The sequence below is a fragment of the Wasmannia auropunctata genome, unplaced genomic scaffold, assembly GCF_000956235.1.
Source record: "Wasmannia auropunctata unplaced genomic scaffold, wasmannia.A_1.0 LD335200.1, whole genome shotgun sequence".
NCBI classification, from domain to species: domain Eukaryota; kingdom Metazoa; phylum Arthropoda; class Insecta; order Hymenoptera; family Formicidae; genus Wasmannia; species Wasmannia auropunctata.
The window spans coordinates 79,755-102,049 of record NW_012027690.1 but is presented as its reverse complement, the minus strand read 5'-3'; the positions used below and the strand labels follow the sequence as shown (position 1 = coordinate 102,049).

At 41.5% G+C, this 22,295-nt stretch overlaps 2 protein-coding genes across 4 annotated transcripts; both read left to right on the top strand.

The window, feature by feature from the left end:
- The first annotated feature begins 422 nt into the window (after nt 1-422).
- On the top strand, nt 423-18,388 carry LOC105457599 (NADPH--cytochrome P450 reductase). Of its 3 annotated transcripts, XM_011702367.1 has the most exons (12): nt 7,720-7,942; nt 8,737-9,203; nt 11,541-11,743; nt 12,017-12,209; nt 12,597-12,746; nt 14,506-14,630; nt 14,817-15,005; nt 15,086-15,324; nt 15,428-15,759; nt 15,853-16,114; nt 16,214-16,442; nt 16,525-18,388. In XM_011702367.1, exons 3-12 carry the CDS (start codon nt 11,574-11,576, stop codon nt 16,667-16,669), a joined length of 2,034 nt encoding a protein of 677 aa, XP_011700669.1. In that variant the 5' UTR covers nt 7,720-7,942; nt 8,737-9,203; nt 11,541-11,573; the 3' UTR covers nt 16,670-18,388. The 3 variants fall into 3 exon arrangements, with proteins under 3 accessions (XP_011700670.1, XP_011700668.1, XP_011700669.1); XM_011702368.1 differs by lacking the exons at nt 7,720-7,942; nt 8,737-9,203 and adding an exon at nt 423-628; XM_011702366.1 differs by lacking the exon at nt 8,737-9,203 and having other exon boundaries at nt 7,719-7,942.
- A 107-nt stretch (nt 18,389-18,495) lies between these two features.
- Nucleotides 18,496-22,256, top strand: LOC105457597. The gene is made up of 6 exons (XM_011702362.1): nt 18,496-19,473; nt 19,596-20,100; nt 20,191-20,531; nt 20,608-20,858; nt 20,941-21,106; nt 21,185-22,256. The coding sequence occupies exons 1-6, from the start codon at nt 19,442-19,444 to the stop codon at nt 21,429-21,431; spliced, it is 1,542 nt and encodes a 513-aa protein (XP_011700664.1). The 5' UTR covers nt 18,496-19,441; the 3' UTR covers nt 21,432-22,256.
- The last annotated feature ends 39 nt before the right edge of the window (nt 22,257-22,295 follow it).

The following is a 22,295-nucleotide window of genomic DNA, read 5'->3' as shown; positions in this document are numbered from 1 at the left end:
GTCCCTATTAATGTGCCCTGTACCTGTTAGTAGTGTGCTTTTATGTTTAAATAAGTCATAAAAATGAACGGGTACAAATATATTAAGTATTTTTTTTTTATTAAGTTAAAGTATTAACTTTATAAAAAAAGAATACTGTGTTTGTATATTTGTACCAGTTTATTTTTATGACTTATTTAAACATAAAAGCACACTAATAGGGACCAGTTACCCTAAGCCGGAGAAACGAGAGATCGAAGTGTCGCGCGACTTATCATCCGCGCTTGAATCCGGCCACGCGCCTCCGGGTATTGCCGCTCGGCGGCGCCGCCGTCGTCTAACGCACGCGCGCAATCTGCACTCTGCAGTTTTTCTTTCGCACACGGTCGACGAATGACACGACACCAAAAGAGAGCAACGGCGATACCCGCACGGCGCCGACCGTCGCCGATCGTGGCCGATCGTCGCACGTACGCCGCGCTCCCCGTCGTGTTGTCCTCACGTCGCGCGCCGGAAATTCGCACTCGCTCCTCGTCGTATTCGTGCGCCTCCAGCGGAACGACGCAGCGTCCGTCACGTGGCTGTCGCTATTGGAGACCGGCGAACGAGCAACGGACGTTTACCCGAATAACCGGTCGGCCACTCCAAGGTAAATTTCGAACTGCATACCGCATAGCATTCCTACAGGTGACAAAGCGGGTGGGGGCGACGTGCCCGTCTGGTTAGGGGAGTTGGCGACGGAGGAGATGGAGGAGAGAAGCCGCGAGTCACGTGACCGTTAGAAGCTCGGTATTACGCGGCGACTACTTATATAGGCGAATTTTGCGATCGTCCAGCGAGAGAACGCGGACCAGAGAGAGGCTTTTGCGAAGTACATATACAGACACGCGCGACCTTTCACGCGCAATCAAATTCCAATGACGCTTTTACTCGGGTTTCCGGAACTATCGATAAATTCGTAGAAGTAGCTCAGCACATTCGCGCGATGAGTTTCGCCCAAACGGAGTGACATATGTAGATTGTCTTCGAGTCCCTTGGCAGGACAACATATGTAAATATATAGATTATCTACTTTGAGTACTCCTGTTATCAGTAGATCCAAGTAATGGTTCACGACGCCACATGTGTCGGACAGTCGGTATCTCGGATGACGTGTAAGCAGCGTGTGTCCGTTCGATTGCATAATCGTCCCGCGATTCAAACGTGTCATTCGTGAACGAAAAGGGGGGTCCGATTGACGGGTGAGTTTACGCGCGTCGGGGATCGTTCGATTCCTCCCGCACGCTGCATCAGATATCCACGTGCGTCATAGGCACGCGCGAGGAGCTGCGAAGATAAATGACTTTCAAAAACGATTGCTCGGATGAGAACAATAGCCGAGATTACTGCGCAGAGAGCTCGATCCGTATCTTCGATTGTTATTTCCGCGAATGATACAGGTAAGACGCGAAGAGCAAAACTTCGCTTCTCGATTTCGCAAGCTCGTTCCACGAGTTATCAGATATCGCGCGAATTTTTCGATTGTATCCGAGATTCTGGTGATAGACGTGTTTCTATCGTGTCATCCCTCCATCCGTGTGTGCGTGTGTTACGTATGGCGCGCGCGCGCGCGCGCGCGTGCTTGAGTGAAACGTGCGCAATTAGCGTGGAGAGAAATGGACAATATACGTGCGGGGGCCTTGCATCAGTTTGCAGGAGTATCTTATCGAAATCCGCTTTCACTGCTCGCGAACGAAAATCGCGGCGGTGCAACCAAACGGCACAAGAGAATTTTTTTTTTTCCATCACATTAAGATAATAATTGCCGCGGACGCCGCGACGCTTGCAGGCTCCTCGTGCAGGGGCGATTCGATTAGAGGAGAGATTCCGGGTTTCGGTCCAATCACGGGCGGTCAATAACAAAATCAATTAAAGTATATTAAGGAGTAGAAAGAAAAGTATATTAAGGAGTAGAAAGTTTCAAGAAACATGGAGAGATCAATCTTGACTAGCCGCTATTCGGTACAAAGGGAAATCGCTGACTATATCACTGACATGTTAGAAGAATGTCCGGAAGAATGTACGGAAATATTTCTAGGAATTTTGAATTTATTTAAATTCTTCCCTGAGAAAAAACTCGGTCAGTTATCTTATTGCCTATTTACTGATACTTCTTTATTCTTTTGTAGGCTGCATTTCTATATCAATGTAGAGATTAGACTTTAATCTCGATTTAATTTACTCGTTATCTCTTTTCAATTCTTAGAATAATTCTTAGAGAAGAGGATGATAAAAGTGAGTCAGGCACTTTAGATTAAAGTAAATCTGCGACTAGACGATGGAGTGATAAAGACGAAACGGACAAAGGGAAGCTCGATTTTTCGAACTTTTTTTCTCTCGATTTCTTTAGATTTCAGATCTCGTTTGGAAGGTTGAAATATCTTAGATATCTTTCCGCGGCAAGACAATCAGATTAAAAACGTGTGTCTGATCTTTGATCCCGAATGCATTATTCAGGCTCACCGGTCGCGACAAGAGGCATTATCGAGATATCGCCATGTGTGCCGCTCGGCGGCGGTCAGCTCATGTTACATCGAACGTGCGTCTGCGTTAATCGAAATCCCTCGTGGAAATACGCGGGCAGAAGTGAGCGACCTTGGATCTCGCACGCACGCGCTGTACATTTTGTTCCGCTAGCAGCAGACGATTCTTAGTTATGATGGATCGTCGACAATATCGCGCCGTTGCACGGACGTGTGTTGTCAAATATTCCGATTGATTCGAATTGTTCAACTTAATTCAATGGGTATTTCCTGTTAAACTCGGTTTCGGCGAAATGTAAGATGTCACGAATACAATTTCAAACGTATTAATTTTTTTTGTACATAACTTGTTTTCATGTTAATCTTGTTTTTTTTTTAGGCAAGAGATTGTCATAAATTTATATTCTTTATTCAATGTTTTATACAGATTTCAAAAGATGCTTCACGTGTCATTTTTTCTCTGTACTTCCCCGACTTTCCTGAGGATTCATTAGACTTTTAAATAGCTTGACGATATAGGGATCCTCATCGTAGGCTTTCGCTTCTTTCCCGATCTCCGTCCGCTTCGGACTAGGCGACGCCGATTTTCTGTCTTCACGTTTCGGATTCGAAGTCGAGGTCGTCTCGATCTCGATGTTCGCCTCGTCGTTTTTCTCTTCGTTGCTTAAATCCTACATTTTCAAGAAACACACAATGCCCCTTTTCGCGTGGATACGTCGAAATCGCGCGAATTCGAACGAAATCACCAAGAATTTCGCTGACGTTATTTTTACCCGATGTTATCTCTCGCCAATACCGAGTTTCGACCGCGTACGCAGTGATGGATGTTTAATTTCTACATATCGCTAACCACGTACTCTTCTCAAATTATATTTTTTGTTCAATATTTTGTCTTGCGTGCTGATTGCGCGTTTAAATATACATTCGGTTAGATAAGCTGGAGTAGGTAATCCAACTTTAAGTTTTTAGAGAACAATTTGTATTGTTGCACAAGGATTTGGTTTTTAAATTATAAATTATATACGGTTTTTAAATTATATTACGAAATGAAACGAAGCGGCAGGCGGCGGGGAAAAAATATCATCGGCCTTGCTCGTAATTTCATATCTCCTTTTGAGCATGAAAGCGACATATAAATGTATATAGAACACGGATTTCTATAGAATACTTTAGATCGCTAGCTCCGAGAAATTAAGTGAAGTCGAGTAAGGCCCGGTTTTACAATTCACGGTAAACTCGATTTAACTGGAGTTCAACTTGCTTTATCCTTTTCTAATCTAAGAATTAGATAGAGAAAACAGTAAGTTAAACCGAGTTTAAAGTTAATTTTATATTTGTGGAATCGGGCCTAACCCAGGAGAGGAGATAGCATATTTACAGTTACAGTCTAAAACATCAAAACCTATATTATTAAATATAATTGCTAACACTATATCTACTTCATAAAGCATTGTACGTGATCATCGGATAAACATGGCGTCTCGGCTTCAATTTAAATGATAAACTATAGAATATTAGCGATGTAGGTATTCTATAGAAATTTGTAATATAGAATGCTTTAACCTGTGCTACTCCTCTTTCGAGTTCGTCACTCGTCTTATCAGTCTCGCTCGACATGATTTTTGGGAAGCCGCCGAGAAATTTAGATCAAAAGATTCGCTTTGCTATTAGTCAGCACTTTCGCTTTTTGTCAGCTAGTGTTTTAACTTCTTTTTCAGTTATAACTGTGTGACCATGAATTTTAATTAATTATTTGACATCATGCTCGACATTTCGTTTTAACAAGGTGTTTTAAAATTCAGTTGCTATAAATTATAAATTCTAACTCGCCTGCTGGTTGCTGTCGTGAGAGTAGAAAAAAGGCTGACAGCGCGTGAAGAGACATCATGACGAGCATGCACCGGTGATTAAAACTGTCCCAGTCTATCAGCGCCATTATACAGATACAAAATACGAGCGGAGTAAAGTGAGTTGACGAGCTGCAAAACTCTGTTCGTGAATTATTTATGAAATTTTGACGGGAGACTCATGTTGAAAAAACAAAGAGGCGAAAGGCATGAAAACGCTCGATAAACGGCTCACACGGACATGATAAAACAACTGAGGTACAGCGAGACTTCGAGTGTTTTATTTAAACGATATTTTTATATGTGCTAAAATATAGTTGAGTCACACCGCTTGACATGCACGTGACCGACGTGTGATAGCTCCGGCGAATTCGACGAAATTGCTCATAAAGTTATGCTCCAGTAACACATACATATGTAACTAACGTGATAAAGCAATCGTAGCCTCCGCAGTTACGATCGCCGTAGATTAGATGCATGACGTACGTACGGACAGTATATATCACCGGACGCGTTTAAAAAAACTGACCTTGCTGCTAACATTGTAATTCCCTGCTGTATATATCCTCTCCCTGTATATTTCCTCTCCCGAACCGCCGCAGCTCTCGTCGGACGAGATGGTGAATTCGTACCACGTTTCGAAGTATACTTAGAGATATTTTATTCATCATTTCTTGCTGACAAATTGATCAATAACTCATCCATCGACGGCGTCAGTGAAAAAATATTGCTAACCGTGAGACTTTTTCAGACATGCTGTTTGCATACAATACCCTTCCCACCTTTTTCCTTTCTGTTCGTTCGGAAGGAAAAGGAAGAGAGCGTTGGAAACGCTGGATTTTGCGTGCGGAGTAAAATTATAATTAAACGTGTGTACGCGGCCCGCCGCGTGAAATGTATCTATGTTTAATTGCGACGGTAGAAAATTCTTTTCGTCGGTATCATGTCGAGTGCTGATAATAAAACAAAAAAAAAAAGAACCGGCTAATTACGTAGTTACATTGCATGTCTCTTTTCACCGGGCTTCCTCTTATTGACTTTCACTTTCCCGTCCGCACGACAACGAACTTCCATCTGCATATTTTGCACACACCGCACCGCGCGGTATTTGTACGGGTGCGCCGCGAATTTGCGGCAGATTCCGGGATCGAGCGCAATTTTATTATATATTTTGCTTAACAAAATGATAACGCGCAATCTCTTCGTCTTGACATGAATCACAAATGATACGCAGGCTGTTAGCATATATTAATTATATATGTATATACAATTAATACGCAAACGTATACCTACATACATATATAAATACTGTTATATATACACTTAGGAAATTTATATTCGAAGACTCAACAGCTTAACTTTATCGGTGCTCGACTTTGTTTTCGAAGAATCTTCTAATCTTTGATCCTTCACATGATTCATCACAAAAAGGTCTTGTGTCATCCAAGGAGAGATTTTAATAGGAGTGTCATCCAAGGAGAGATTTTAATAGGCGATATCGTTTTGTATAAAGCTACAAATAAACTGAAAGTATATTTTAAATTTGTACTATGTTTACACTGCAAATTACTTCTCACGATTTAAGATTTCCAATTAATAATGAACATATAAGTATATCTTATTACATATAATTGGACGTAAGTGAGTTGTGTATGTAACAAAATAAGCGATAACTGTAATCATTTGTCCGACCTCCATATTTCCGTAAGATTTCTCAGCTTACAGGATATTATCCATATTTCCGTTTCAGCTTACAGGATATTACTGAGATGTTTAATTTTGCGATTTATATTTTTCATTAAAATTATACTATATACAATTAAATTCTGCTGTTATCTTTTACAATAGCAAGTATAATAGAAACTTTAAGAAACGGCTGAAGGTTGTCGAAAAGTTAATGAAGATGCATGCTGCAAGTTTTGCATAACTGAATTTTTCTCTAGATATAATTTTCTTAGGAATTTATAATGTATGAAAAATTATACCGAAAAAAGTATATTATATATGTGTGAAAAATTATGAAAATGTATGAAAAATGATATCGAAAAAAGTGTATATAATATATTTTATCATATATATAATACTTTTTTCGATATAATTTTTCATACATTATAGATTCCTAAGAGAATTATATCTAGAGGAAAATTCAGTTATGCAAAACTTGCAGCATGCATCTTCATTAACTTTTTTCGATAGCCTTCAACCGTTTCTTAAAGTTTCCATTATACTGACTATTGTAAAAGATAACCGCAGAATTTAATTATATCGAAAAAAGTATATTTTATAATATACTTTTTTCGATATAATTTTTTTGTGCATGATTTTTACGAGTGTGCTGCGATTTCAGCAAATTCCGGGATTTAACGCAACTTTTTTGCTTAAAATAATATCACGCGATTGGGCAACCTCTTCGTCTCGACATAAATCACAAATGATATACATAGATACAAATAATGCATGCGTATTAATTTCATACATATATATAAAAATGATATATATATATATTTTTTTTTATATTATTTTTTTTTCGATTATGAAACTGTAATTCGAGGACATAATTCTAGCGTGCTCGAAAGTTAATAATTACAAATTAAAATACGTAGGAAGGAATCGCAGGGAAAAGAAGTGACAGACGCGTAGCGCGGTCATTTCCCGGTTAAGTAAGATAGTGATGTATGTTGTTATTAGAACTGAAGTGCTATTTAAGCGTTCGCAGTTTGCGAATGACGATAGACCGTCGCGATTAATATGACGAAATTCCAAGTTCTATAGACGGCTGCATCGTACGTTGACGATTCCCGGCTTACGTCATGTCCATCCTATTATTCGAGCAAAATTTGCATGTAAGAGCATAGAGCTTGCGCATAAAGATCAATCGACTTTAGTTGCGACAATAATCAGAATACATGTCTGCGTCATAGTTACATAATATTCATTAATTTGACGAACATAACCGACTGATTTTTAAATTTATGTAACCGTCAGGCGAGCACGTGCGACTTCGCACGTATGTCATAGAGCGCAAGAAAGTTCCTCGTGTGTATATTGTATGTGTGAACGAGCGAGGAAAATGCCGAAGAATTTCTAAGCGCGAAGCGGAATTCTCCCCGCGGTTTCGGGATCTCGTTAATTTTGCACGTAACGCAAGGAAAATGATACGCGGCAGACGGGCCTTTTCGGACGGAAGTGCACATAGTAACAATGAACGTTCGATTACACGTAAGTAGGATGACTTGTCACTTTGTCGCGATGGCCCGTGTGTCGTGTATTGCACGACGACACGTGTGTATATGTATACCGACGTGCGACCGTGTCCCCGCGGAATCCACCGTCCTGCCCGCTTCCTCGGTAAGTCGTGCCACGACTGCAAAGGCACTTGGTGCAGTCACACGGAGCGCTTCAGTTCACGTCAGTTGTGCGCCGATCGTTGTTGCGGGAAGTTCGCGCGTGGCGCGTGATTGCGATCTCTCGTCCAGGCCGTCCGTCGTGCGATAACCACGTGCGCTCCGCTTGCGATATCTATCGTGAATTCCGCTCCACGATACGTTGTATACGCTCCTTCTTCGCGCACGCGCCACAGCCATGGATCTACCGGTAAGGGAAGTTAAAATAATCGAAACGCAAGGAGAGATATGCGAACTGCGAATGTCACGCGCTACGCGATGAAGAGGATTGAGGATTGCGAATTGAAGATTAGAATTCGGCCAGTCGGTTATAAGTCACGTAGCTCGAAACTGCTGCCTAGTATGTGCAATCAGTCTCTGGTATCGAGAATTTGAAAAACGATATTTAAATTTTTCCATCCATTTCGTTTTCTGATCTTGGTTGAATTTTAATATATAATTTGCAATTCCCAATCTCCAATGCGCAGTGTGAGGTAAGGCTGAAGACCGTTATCTTCAGAGATTGTGAATTTCAGGCGAATTGCGTATACATAGGTCGCGATGTATTTTATTACACTGTTAAATTTATATAGCGTCAAATTGAACCTTATTTAAATCGCCACTCCTACTTGATAAATAATTATTTTTAACTAAAACAATATAGCTATTTTTAAAACAATAGAATTTAATCTAAATTTTGGTTAAATTTGAGGTATTTTAAATTATTTAACTTCATTGTTTTAGTAAAAAATAACTATTTATTAAGTAGGAGCAGTGGCGATTTAAATAAGATTCAGTTGGACACTATAGATTTAACAGTGACACGTGTTGAATACATCAAGAGATGCTTTTACAGATGCACTTGTGTCAATAAGTAAAAATAATAATTCGTAAAAATTCATGTCGCTTCTGATAAGATACGTTGAAAAATGCAAACGAACGAAATGAAACGAATGTGTTACTAATGTTTGTAATTCAATGAGACTGTAATATCTGGTCGCGTAGGTATATCGGAGAGACGAAGGAGAGCGAGGGAATTAATATCAATGAGACGCGTTTGACAATAGCAATTGTTCAACATTAAATCACCGGATGATGCAACCCGATGGCCGGACGTTCTCTTTCACTCTTCGATTTCCAATACATCTGTGACTCGAATTAAGCTAGTCGTTGAAGTATTCTGTCTGAACGGTTGAATATAAATCGAAAATTTCAAGTACCAAGAGTGAAACCGGATGAACAGCTGGACAGTGCCATTGACCGTGTACCCTCGATATACATATATAAAAAGAAAGGACATAACGGCATCTCGAGGCTGATCGAGAAATAATACTTAAAGACGGAAGAGTCTTTATGGAGTCTGCTATTATGTCAAATTGTAATAGATATAATTTGTCGGGGTGAGACAAAAAGTTTGTTGCCGGAAGTCGGAAAATTGATGTCATAAGCGTTACGCGATAATTGAGGACCGAGTAAGTCTCCTAAACCTTTGAATCTTATATTTTTCAGTACGCAATGATTTTCATCAATTTTTTTTTAGCGATATCTGTAATTAACGGTTAGGTATGCTCGAAAATGGTACGTTGAATATTAAATTTTTACAAGGTGAACTTTATCAATTTTATAAATGCCTTTATAAGTGCCGTTTTCTGGGAAAACAATCGCGTAATTTTTCAGGACGTTACTTCATCGGCGCGAATCATTTCATTAAGTCGATCGTGAATTGCGTAACTCGTTAACAATCAGCTCTCGGAATAAACTAATAACGATTAATCAATAGATTGTGATTCTTTAGATTAGTTTGACAGCCGGCAGTGTAAATCGCGATTATTTACGATCGCGCTTATCATTTTTCAAATTCTCGCGATACCAGGAACTAATTGCATATCGAGCAACAATTTCGAGCTACGTGACTTTTTTTTTCCTCAACACGGGGCACATTTTAGAAGCGTCATCGTGACGTTTTCGGACAGTCGTGTAAATCGCGAATGGAATAAATCTAAGATAAAGCGACTGTGTAAGGTATAGATAAGCAAGAGAATGCCGACGATTACATTGCAATTATAACTGCGAAAGAACGATAATGTTCTCGATGCTCCTTAACGAACTCATTGCGCCCTTCGGACGACCGTGAAAAATGATTTCACTCGTAGTGATTTTATTTTATTCATTCGCGTATATTTAAGCGCGACGCGACGAAACTATAATGTTAATATATCTCACCGGTGGCGTTACGCAAGCCGTAATGACACAATAATTATGTAAGTTCTGTTTTTTCTTCTTCCGTGCGCTGGCAACGCTGTAATTGAGTGTTTTTTCTCGACATCAGAATGATAAAATGAAAATGATATTACGCTCTCGCGAGAGCGAGATGGCAAATTGCGGAAATATGCAGAGTAACGCCAAATAAAATGTGTACGTGACCGCTGTTATTATTATGCTATCGCGATCCTGAGTGTCATAGCCGACAATGACACCCGTTTACGAATCTCCTCTGACCCTGAATGTCGCGTGAATGACATTTCAGAAATGACATTCCGAGAACTTGTCTCAGGAGATTTGATGATCGTTCCAACACGCCGATTGTCAACAACGCGTCAGCCAGTCATTCCGCGTAATACGGTAATGAGAGTCAATAAGCGGCGATGCGGCACGAGGAAATCTCGATGCTTTTATCTTTTAACGATAATTGCGATAGGGCCCGCTGACGAGATTCGCGCAGCGCCGGGGGCTAAAGTCGAGAGTATAATAACTCTTTCTGACGGGGATGATGATGATGACCCGCAGAATCGGTCATTCTCATTTTCCTTTTGTCAGTGCCGAAGTATCAAGTGCACGTGTCCGTGGAAGGCGCGCATGCCCTTTTGCGGAGTCGGCGTCGTCCGTTCGAATCGAGATTCCTTTCTTTCACAATTAAACACAGATTTACTTCCAAACCGATAAATAAATATCTCTAACGCGGGTCATTTACTAACGAGAGTTTCACGTAAATTTCTTTCGTAAGACGGTCGGACAATCAACCTTGCGGCACATTCGTTCGACGCTCAAAACAATGACCGACGGACCATGACGCAAAAAGCCTGCGCAAAAGGAAATTGTTTGGATTTTACATGAATTTGTCGTAAGACTTAATAACTTATTCCGCAGTTTGGCGGGGCGGAGAGGGGGGGGGGGGCAAAAATAAGGAAGGAAAGAGGAAAAATGTATTATCAGGCGTAATTTCTCTAACGTGGAATATATCGACGTGTTGTAAATTGCTGCTTGAAATAAATACGTTCTCGATTCGTGTGACGTTATCACTGACATTCAACCTTGATAAAGGTGAGATAGTAAAAGTCGAGTCATGCTTTCTGTCTGCGTGTAGTTATTTTTTTGCGGAATTTATACATTTTTAATTAATAATGTAATGAGGTCAAGAACACTAGGCCGGCGTTTATCGACGCTCGTATCTCTGGGAAGTAGAAACATTTTGGACTTTGGCTAAAATTCCGAGATAGGTCTATGAAAAAAAAATGCTTACATATGAATTATATTTGATTATATTCCGCGTACTCTGCATTAATGACGAAAAGATTATATTGCTAATTAGCGATGTGTCGCGAAGTCGAAAGAAAAATGATAAGATAATGGGGAAAGTCTCAAATGTGTGTTGAATTCTATTTTTACCTCCGTCGCGAGCAAGATAATTCGGACAGGCTTACACGAGAACCCCGTACGGCTCACGCCCGAAAAGTCGTGAACTTTTGTATGTATAATACATGCCGAGATCAATCGGTCAATCAATTCGATTGTGTTTGAATCTTTCGCAGATCGCGGACGCGTCGCAACCGAAGGCTATAAGAATGCCAGGATCGTCGGAGGGCGAGAGCGGGCAGGAGGCGCAAGACGAGCCGTTTTTCAGCATCCTTGACATACTGTTGGTCGCCAGTCTCTTCCTAGCGGCGGCATGGTGGCTCCTGAAGAGAAGAAAGCGGGAGGAACTCTCGCCCGCGCCGAAGTCCTACTCTATCCAGTAATTATCCTTTTTGTTTTACGTATAACGCCTTGGATGCGTGGCTGAAGGCGTTTGCACAAAGGAGGGATCTCGCGACAGATTCGAATCGGCACTGCCGGCAGCAGTCCGGGATTTCTCGCGAAAATCACTCGAAAAAAATGTGGAGACCGGAGAGTTCGGTTAAACCGGATTTACCGGATAAAACAAAAACCAAAATCTTCCCTGAGCACGCATCCAAGGATTAGTGACGCTCTAACGCGCTACTGAACGCCTACGATTCTTCAATTGCAGACCGACGTCGTTCGCCGCGGCACCACCGTCGGAGAACTCCTTCATCAAGAAGCTGAAGACCTCCGGGAGAAGTCTGGTGGTGTTCTACGGCAGCCAGACGGGTACTGCCGAAGAATTTGCTGGTCGTCTCGCCAAGGAGGGTATCAGATACAAGATGAAGGGCATGGTGGCCGATCCCGAGGAGTGCGACATGGTACGCGAATTCTCATAGCGATTCACTGTACAAATCTTTAATCTCGCGGGAGAAAAGAGAGCGAGAGGGAGAGGACGGACTCGTGTCGTTGTTGCTGACGTTCGTTCTATGTATACGAAGATGTTTATTCCATTGAGACGGAAAGACTTGCCGAGCGAGACTTCTCGGGAGTTGTTGAGCCAATTGAAAAATTCTTCTCGTTGACTGTTAATGTATACATTTCTCGCACGTGCAGAACCGTTTACGTTAGCAGTTGTCTCGAGTCATTGGAGGCAGCCTCGCGTCGACCTTACCGCGGATGATAAATGATATTATCATCTGCGACGCAAAAAAAAAAAATTGATGAAAACGATAATGCAAGAAATCTTTTTTTTTTTTCTACGACAGGAGGAGCTGATACATCTGAAAACTATTCCAAACAGTTTGGCGGTGTTTTGCTTGGCCACGTACGGAGAGGGCGATCCCACCGACAACGCGATGGAATTTATTGATTGGCTTAAGACCGGCGACGGTGATCTCACAGGATTAAATTATGCGGTATGTATATTCTACGTGATTATTAACGAACGTATCGCGTCGTAAGTCGCGTAATGCTCAATCTTCCTCGCCTTTAATGCGTCGTGCTGCACGTGCAGTCCAAGTATTAAATTTATCTTCCACAGTAGTAGTGATAATCTGAATAATAATAATAATGATAATGGTAGTGCGACGCGGATATGACTCAAAGATACAAACGAAGCAAATAACGAATTTGCCTTCCTCTTCCTTATTTTTTTTCTATTCCTTCCGCATTCTTTTTTCCTTCCGCGTTTTTTTTCCTTCGTCCTATTTCGCTATTTTTTCCTTTGTACTTTTTCTCTTCTCTTACTTTCTTGCCTTCCTATCTTACATTCTCGGTTTAATTTCTAAATAAAAATTAGATGACTAGATTAAAGTCTATCGCCGCGCATCGCAGTGGTGCCCCCTCTCGTTCGCTACGCCATTGGGTGTTGCGTAAAAACGCGGCTCACTCAGCATGTCTCGTACGTACAGCTGGTGGCTCGCGTATTAGATACCGGTGCGTAAAATCGCGGTTTCTCGGGTAGAAAGTGAAAGTGCCGGTGTACGGTAACGTCGGAAGTACACGAGCGAGACCGCATTATCGCTGCCAATATATTTTACGGTCCCGCATTTTACGACGCGAACACGTGAATCATGAATGTCGGAATATCGTGCGATAAACTCCTTCGTCTCGTCCTGCAGCATCGTCACGTTGTCGGCGGTATCGTAGCGCGACGATGCGCCGCCGTAGCGCATGTGTCGCAGGTATCGAGAGGTACCGACGTTCGAGAGTCAACGAGAACTCGAATCGTCGAAGAGAAACCCGCGATATATGTATAAATTAATGTTGTTCTAATGTTATTAATATTTTATATTTTGTTTTTTCTTTTTAATAATTTTGAGAAATAGGCTCACTAGAATGTATCAAACATAACTTTAATGTTTGTTTTTTTTTTGTTATTAATGTTGTTTTTAACATCATCGCGTTTCGAATCTTATATGTATTACAGATCAGTGTTTCGAGTTTCGAAGGGTTTCTCTTTAATTATGACGCATTATAAACGCGTTTCAAATATTTCAACGCGTATATGGAGATATGTAGTACATAGTTCTAATGAAAAGGTGATGTCATCATGCAAGTAGATTCCGTAATTCAAATAAAATATTGTATTTTGTTTTAATATATATTTTACGCTAGCAAAACTCACGTATAATAAAATGTAAAGTTTGATATTATAGTATAAGATATTTGTAATTTTTCGTAAAACTTTTTGAAGCAGCCCTTAAGATTCTACGCCGGAATCGCCTTTTAGAAATTCTGTCGAAATCTTTCGGATGTTCTGAATCAAATCATAACGTGATCCTTTCATGGCCCACTTTAATTTTGGGAACAGCCAGAAGTTACAGGGAACAAAATCAGACGTGAATGATGGGTCAAACATTACAATGCTCTTTTTGAACAAAAAATCGCATACAATACTTTGGCTTTGTAAATCGATGCATCGTGTAACAACGGCCAAGAATCTTGCTCGCGGTATTCACGTCGATTGCGCAAAATTTTGACCCACAAACGATTAAAAAGACTCAAATAGTATTCATCGTGTGACCTTCAGAAAATGTATTCATGATGAATAATGCCTTTCGGAATCGAGGTCTTCTTTTCACTGGGACTATTGTATATGCTGCACATAAGAGGAATGTGAGATCGCACCGCCAGTAATCATTCTACATGATCATTCTATTTTTCTTTGTTTAGGTATTCGGCCTAGGTAACAAGACCTACGAACACTATAATGAGATTGGCATATATGTGGATCATAGACTGGAACAGCTGGGCGCTACGCGTGTTTGTGAGCTGGGTCTCGGGGATGATGATGCAAAGTAGGTTTCCATGGACGTGCTCCTTTTTTCTATTTCCTTTTTTTCAATTCGAAATTAATATATTTTTTTTAATTATAACATTGATTACAGTTTAGATAAATATATATTTCACTTGTCTCGCAATTCTCAATTTCTATAATTTAGAATTTCCTTTTTTTTTTAACAATTAATTTTAATGTGTTACAGCATAGAGGATGACTTCATCACATGGAAGGACAAATTTTGGCCGGCCGTGTGTGAGTTCTTTGGCATCGAGGGAGCTGGCGAGGATGTCAGTATTCGACAGTACAAACTCACGGAACACGTGGACCTGCCGACCGAGCGCATCTACACCGGAGAGATCGCTCGTCTTCATTCCTTCACGAACCAGAGAACGTAAGCCCTTATTTCCTATGGAATTGCGTAAAATAATTTCTGTTCCCTATTTTTAGAATTTTTGATCTTTTTATCTGTAGACCGTACGATGCGAAAAATCCATTCTTGGCTCCTGTGAAAGTGAATCGCGAGCTACATGGCCCAACGTCCGAGAGATCGTGCATGCACATAGAGTTCAACATCGAAAGCTCCAAGATGCGTTACGAGACGGGCGATCATTTGGCCGTCTATCCCGTGAACAACGCGGAGTTGGTGAATAAAATCGGCGAGCAGTGCGGCGCGAATTTGGATACTGTTTTCACTCTAACGAATACAGACGGTATTTACTCGCTCTTTATTTTCTTCTTACTCTCACACTTTTTTTTTTAATTTTATATGATAATGATTTGTCCATTTCTTTAAACAACCTATTCGCTTTGCAGAGGAATCCACGAAGAAGCATCCGTTCCCTTGCCCTTGCAGCTACAGGACAGCCTTGACACATTACGTGGACATTACGAGTAACCCGCGCACGCACATTCTCAAGGAGTTAGCGGAGTACACGACCGATCCCGCGGACAAGGAGAAGCTGAAGCTGATGGCGTCGACCAGCGCGGAGGGCAAAGCGGCCTATCAGCAATGGATCATTCAAGAAAATCGCAATATTGTGCACATCTTAGAGGATATTCCCAGTTTGAAGCCACCGCTAGATCATCTGTGCGAGATTTTGCCACGATTACAGTGCCGCTACTATTCGATATCTTCGTCTCCGAAGGTATCTTTTTTTTTACGTCGATTTTAAGAATGGTAAAGTGTTTTTTTTATTGAAAACTGACTTTTAACGAAAAATTCATTATTCCCGTTTTAGATTCATCCAACCTCGATCCATATTACGGCGGTAGTGGTGGAATACAAAACTCCGACTGGCAGAATAAACAAGGGCGTGACGACCACTTGGTTGAAGGAGAAACATCCCACCGATCCGCCCTGCCTCGTCCCGATTTTCGTGAGGAAGTCCCAGTTCCGTTTGCCGACGCGCCCAAGCACTCCTATCATCATGGTTGGCCCGGGAACCGGTCTAGCGCCGTTCAGAGGCTTCATACAGGAACGAAGCTTCGCGAGGAAGGAAGGTAAGCGCGTGCTTTCTCGTGCTACGCTTCTCAAAATTCCGCGGCATTCTCATCGCCGTTGGAGTGTATACACGTATAATACATGAATTTTGATCTCAGGTAAAGAGACAGGCGACACGATACTGTACTTTGGATGCAGAAAAAGCCAAGAGGACTATCTATATCGTGAGGAGTTAGATGGATACGTGAAGGACGGCACTTTAACATTGCACGTCGCGTTCAGCCGGGAGCAATCGCACAAAGTCTACGTCACGCATTTGCTCGAGAAGAACAAGGAGGAATTATGGCGTGTCATCGGCGAGCAAAACGGACATATTTACGTTTGCGGGTTAGTTTAAAGCATCTATTAAACTATGAAAAAAAAATTATATTCAAATTTTTTACGCGTGAATTATGCCTGTTCTTCTCAGGGATGCAAGAAACATGGCCCGTGACGTGCACAATATATTGCTCAAAGTGGTGATGGAACGTGGCAACATGTCGGAACTTGACGCTGCAAATTATATCAAGAAGATGGAGTCGCAGAAGCGATACTCTAGTGACGTTTGGAGTTGAGCCATATTAATTGTATCATAGAGAAATATACAGAAACATTTTTTTTAAGTGCGAGGGCCAGAGAGCTTGATGCTTGATTCATTGAAGCGACGAAAACGGTCGTTAGTAATGACAATCAGTCAAATCACCTATTTCATTCTATTCTTCATTCTCATTCGGTGAGTTTCCATTTCATTATTATGTCTTGCTGAATAGAATACCTATAGTTGAATTATGTTCCACAGTCAGAGCCGACATTATGCATACAGAGTCCTCTTTAAAGTTTGCGCATAGTATTTAAATATATTCGATTTAGTTTTTGTATTTTGGTTTTCGATGAAAGACACTGATTTTAAATTAGGGGAAAAAAAAACTTTAAAAACTGCTCATTAATGTGCAGTTTTTCTTAATACACACACCACTTATCTTGCTTGTGTGTGCTATCGCACACAATGTAAGTAAATACATACATGACAATTACAGATTATCTTGTGCTTAGTAAGGGCATTCGTTAACCTTTCGCTAACGGGAATTTTCCGCTATCACAGGAAGCCTTGAAACGTCGAGCTTATCGAGTTTTTGCGTTCACAGTGTTGGTCTCTGCCTGTCTCGTCAAGAATGTTAGTTTACGAACTAATTACGAAAAATTACTTCACAAATAATTTTATAAACTCACAATGATCTTTCTCAAATGTAAGATTATTTAAAACGGACTCTACATATTTTATATTATTCTATGAACAATAAGACGAGATTCGCGTCGTCTCTGCTGATGTTTGAATACTTTAACAAATCTTTCAAATGTGTCGTTTAATAAAACATTAATTGTGTCGGCTCTGTCGGTCACCGTGATATAACAAGTAATGTCTCTGTCGCGCAAATTGTACAAAAACAGTTTCATTAAAATTCAGCCGTTTCTCATTATCATCCGCGATCGTACGATCACAATGCGCCAATCTAGTTAAATGTTAAGCGTCTCATCGGATATAGGCGAATGCATGTCTTAACGTATATAATTTCTTTTTGTATAAGATCAGTATATAGTCAATGTGAATTGTTATGCAAAAAGACTTTGCAATTGTTGAGTTTTACGCACGAAACATATTCGAGAAATAGTATCTTGCTCTCGTTAATGATTACACAAAGTATATATTTTCTACAGGTACAATTGGTATGTGTCAATTGGTGATATTAGTATACAAATAGTGAAATCTTAGAGCAGCTTTATTCCAGTGTTAAAAAAAAACGCCTTTTTACCCTAAGCTCGTGCGTGTGAACCAAAGCGATTTAGTGAAACTTAAGCTTAAAACAAAAACAAAAAAAACAAGACCTGTTGCAAGTGAATGTCAATTCGAATTCAATCTAATGTTCACTCCATTGCAGTCACTGCAGCATATAGCATATGAATTAAAATAGTTATCGCGCGCACACTGATTTCAGAATCAATACTGAAATTGTTAATTTAGCCTTCCTGTTTCTATTTGGAATTGAAATTAATTATAATGTTGAACTGTCGATATTATTGGAGTTGTTATCGATGCACAATTAATTGTAATAAATTAGGTCAACAGTTGTGAATGAGGTAATTGCCGCTTATTCACATACAGCGTTTTTTAATCCGGAGATGTCGGGTATAGATGCGAAGCTATGTCTCATGGCGAATTGTACAATGAATTATAACTATAGTTATATTTTTACACGATGCATATAGGGATGGTGGAATAAAGATCTTTTGATCGACATATGCAAACCAGATTATATATCAGTCGCAGCATAATTTTATTCTAGCATATCTAATAACATAGGAATAATTTGTTATGAACTTTTCACAAACACCCACACATAAAATGATTTTATAATTTCTTTCCTCTGCAGCGCACAGTTAGAGTGATCGCGAAAAAAATTATTTATTAAATCGAAGAATGATCGGACAATTGTTTAATAATAATTAAGACATAACGTAATTGTGATAAAATAAATCTCAAAAGTTTCGATTCTCGATGTGGACACCAGTGACATTATACAGTGTGTCCTATAAGTCCAGTATCATAAGTGATGTATTTTTATTTATTTTTTTTTATTGATGCTTGTAATATCATCATTTTACATCATTAACTTTTACTTACTTTTTAATTGGATAAAATTGTCTAATCGTCCATACCGAAAGTAATAATGAATATTATTGAGTAGATTATGCAAATAAAGACTCGTCTCGCCCCTTTAATTTTTTTCGTACGACGTCAGAGACTTATCGGACATTCCGTAGAGGTCACAGAAACATAACCGTCTTACCGGCGGAAGTGAATTATTCTTTCCCTCCGATTTTATAGCAGAAGATCCGTATCGCTAACGTCGGGGGTTCGTGTCTCAGCTGCTGAATAATATACGTCGTGTGGGCACACAACCCTCTCAGTATCATGCGCATAGAGGTGGAGCCGAGCCTCGTCGCGGGGGTTATTCACGAGTCGGGGGTTATATCGTGGTCAATATTTCAGTCGCGGTTCGAGCGAGTCGGGGATCGATACCTAGTACGCTCGCGTGAGAGATACGGTGTAAAATAGAAATTATGAATGGCAAAAATAGGCGCGGCGGCCAGGCGACCGCGCCGCTGAGGGGTCCCGGTCGAGGACGTTGCGAACGTCAGAAATCGGGCGAGCGTCAGTGAATTCTCTCTCCTCTTGGCGCTCCTTCCCTCACGCCGAAAACACGCGGGTAGCGGTTGTGTCCCCGCGACGGGACCGTCCCCGTCGATCGGATCTTGTTGATGGGGGAGACCCACCGGGCAGGCATGAAATGCGAAGGAATAACAGCCTCAGGAGAAGCGCGTAAGTCCTTGTGTGTTTGTTTACCTCGCGCAGCTGGGGGCGAATTGCTTCCCCGCGATCATCGACGAGATAATTGTCGATTGTCGAAATTGGTTAGGAGATTAATCATCGTCTTTACGCAGGATCAGTCCGCTGACGCAGAAGATAAAGGCCCCCCAGCACCTGCTGAGACTCAAGGACGACGGGGATGGCTGCGACGATGATGGATGGGACGGTCGCTTTCGGCTGCCCAGTTTGCCCAGTTTGCCGCGACATAGATCGTGGAAGGACGATGACGATGATGACGACGACGACGACGACGGTGGCGGTGGCCTGTCCAACGGCAACAGCGCGGCAACGTCTGTCTCGTGGTCGCAGGAGGTGACGAGCGTGGCGACTCAGAAACTGGAGAAGCTGTGGGCGACCGTGGAGAGGACCTTCTACGAGGAGGACAATCAGCTGTTTCAGGAATCTGTTTTGGACGAGTGTTTACAGTGGAGAGCGCAGATACCGTACCTGAGAATAGTCGGCAAGAATCCGACTTGCGACAGTACGCAGCGCGACGTTGGCTCGAGCGACAAAAGGGCCAAGAGGGCTGACGATCCGCCAAACGATGGAGCATTCGTGGAACGCGATCTTTCAATGAAGGTAAAGAAAGCAGCTTCTTTTCGCGTGCTGTATACGTAATCCGAATGTGTATATTGTATTATTACACTGTACATCTTATATTATTCGTAGGAAGGGGAGGATTCTGTGCAACACAAAGTGAACAGGGCAAAATTCGAAGACGTTCTTGACATGATGATGGAATATATAATCTCGGAGCTCTTCCCTAACGAGAGGGACGAGAAGGGTACAGATTGTGGCCGCGACGATCTGAGTGACGCCCTGAGAATAGCGCCCGCTCCCGTTCACGGTAATAGAAACTCGTCGAGGAACTCGAAAGTGAATTGGGCAGAGGAAGCAATCTCGCCTAATTACATCGAAAACAAGTCGATAAGCATAAGAAATCGATTGCTGGATACAGAAAGCTCCCTGCAGACAATAAAGAACGACGCTAATCGTCAAGGAGTCCAGAAGTATGATAAAAAGAAAATAAATCGTCGAATCCTGGGTGCGTTCTTTTTTTGTTATTCGATGTGATCTGATTTCTAGGAGATCGAGGAAGTCAATCTCCGCGAATAAACTGAGGGACTTTGACGACGCGGAAGACGACGACGTCTTGCTATCCAACGAGCGACTGTGCACGCCACATATTGGCAGAAATAAGCTCGGCACTATCTTCAACGAGAGGATCGTCGTAAGCCCCGTGCCTTTTGCAGTGTCTACACGTGAAAGCTTCTCCACCTTAAAGACCGTCCCGATTAAATTCATGAACGAGAATTTGGAAATCTCTTCCTGTCAAGGTAGACCGACCATCGAAGTTACTTCAGCGTCAGTCGATTAATGCATTAATATTAACGAAAGTAAAAATCGCCAATGTTTCAGGATCAGCTCGAAACATTGGCTTCCAAGGTTCCGCGAGAAAATCGGGCGCTTTGAGAAATCCGAATATTAATTCCACCTGGCAACCTCCCGTCTCGCCTATCGTTTGGCCGAAAAATGTCCGACTCGCTCCCATAGACACTTCAAGACTTCCTAGCAGCAAAAACAGGTTGGTTAAAACGTTTCTTCGGCCTTCAAGCAGTCGGGAAGTAAGAGCGAAGGGTAATTTTTGAATTACAAATTTCAGATCACTGGCACCGTCGCCTGTTTGTGTCCAGCACTGCAGCAGAAAACCATTGAGCCCGATTTCTCGTTCCATGATACCGAAATCCGCCCACGTGACTCACCAGCGTGGCAACGAGTTTCTGGCGATTCAAGGGAAGCACATCGTACCCGCGCAATCGAACATCAGCCTGCTCTCGTCCGGCTGGGACGGCAGTCCCAGAAAGGCCAAGGGCAAAAGGAAGAAAGCCCGAGCGAAGGAGAGGCTTTGAGGGAGGAGCAGCTTATGTAAAACGCGATGAAATCGAGAGCGCTTTTGAATGCACTTGCATGCGAGAGATATATTTTTCAAGGATATCACGTTGTATCCTGCGTGTAATTGCGAGGAGGCCTATATATGAGTACAAAATGCTGCGCTTTGACGCGTTTGGCTTCGCAGCAGGATAAGCGCTTGGAGCACGGTGAAACGCTTTAAGAACGAAGTAACAGTATATTTTATTTATATTTATCGCGTCAGTGTAAAATATTTACGGAGGATGATTCGCGTCGCGCGTATATGTATACGCGCGACATGACGCTTTAATTTTACATACCATTGTTCCGCAGGTAACACTGTCTCTCTACCTCACGCGTCCGTGTTGTTCAAGTGTTGTTCTACACGCTTATCGCGAGTGGATATATTTTTGTATGCCGCACAATTATTATTAAATTTATTGTATGTGTATAAATATATACATGTAACGTTGTTGGTTGGGTAAATATAATATCGCATTTCTTATCCCGCGCTCGCAGCCCCGAAAGCCGATTCCATCTAAAGAAGTCCAAAAAGTAAGAATGAAATGTGCAGGTGTTCTGTATCACGCATTATTGTGTGTCGTAAATATATATAAAATAAGGTACTTTTCGCCCGTAACGTTTTGTGTGACGTTAAGATTAAAAATATACCGCTCGGGAATATACATGCATACACGTGCATCTGGCAAAGAGGTGATAAAATAACAAAGGTTACACAGGTGGAGAATGCGTGAACCTTTGTTAAATTAATACCGCGTGCTCTTGTAATAACAACGCCCTCGGGGGGAGGCACGTGGCACGGAATTTCGCAGGAAATTCGAACGGAGGCGGCATTTGCGCAA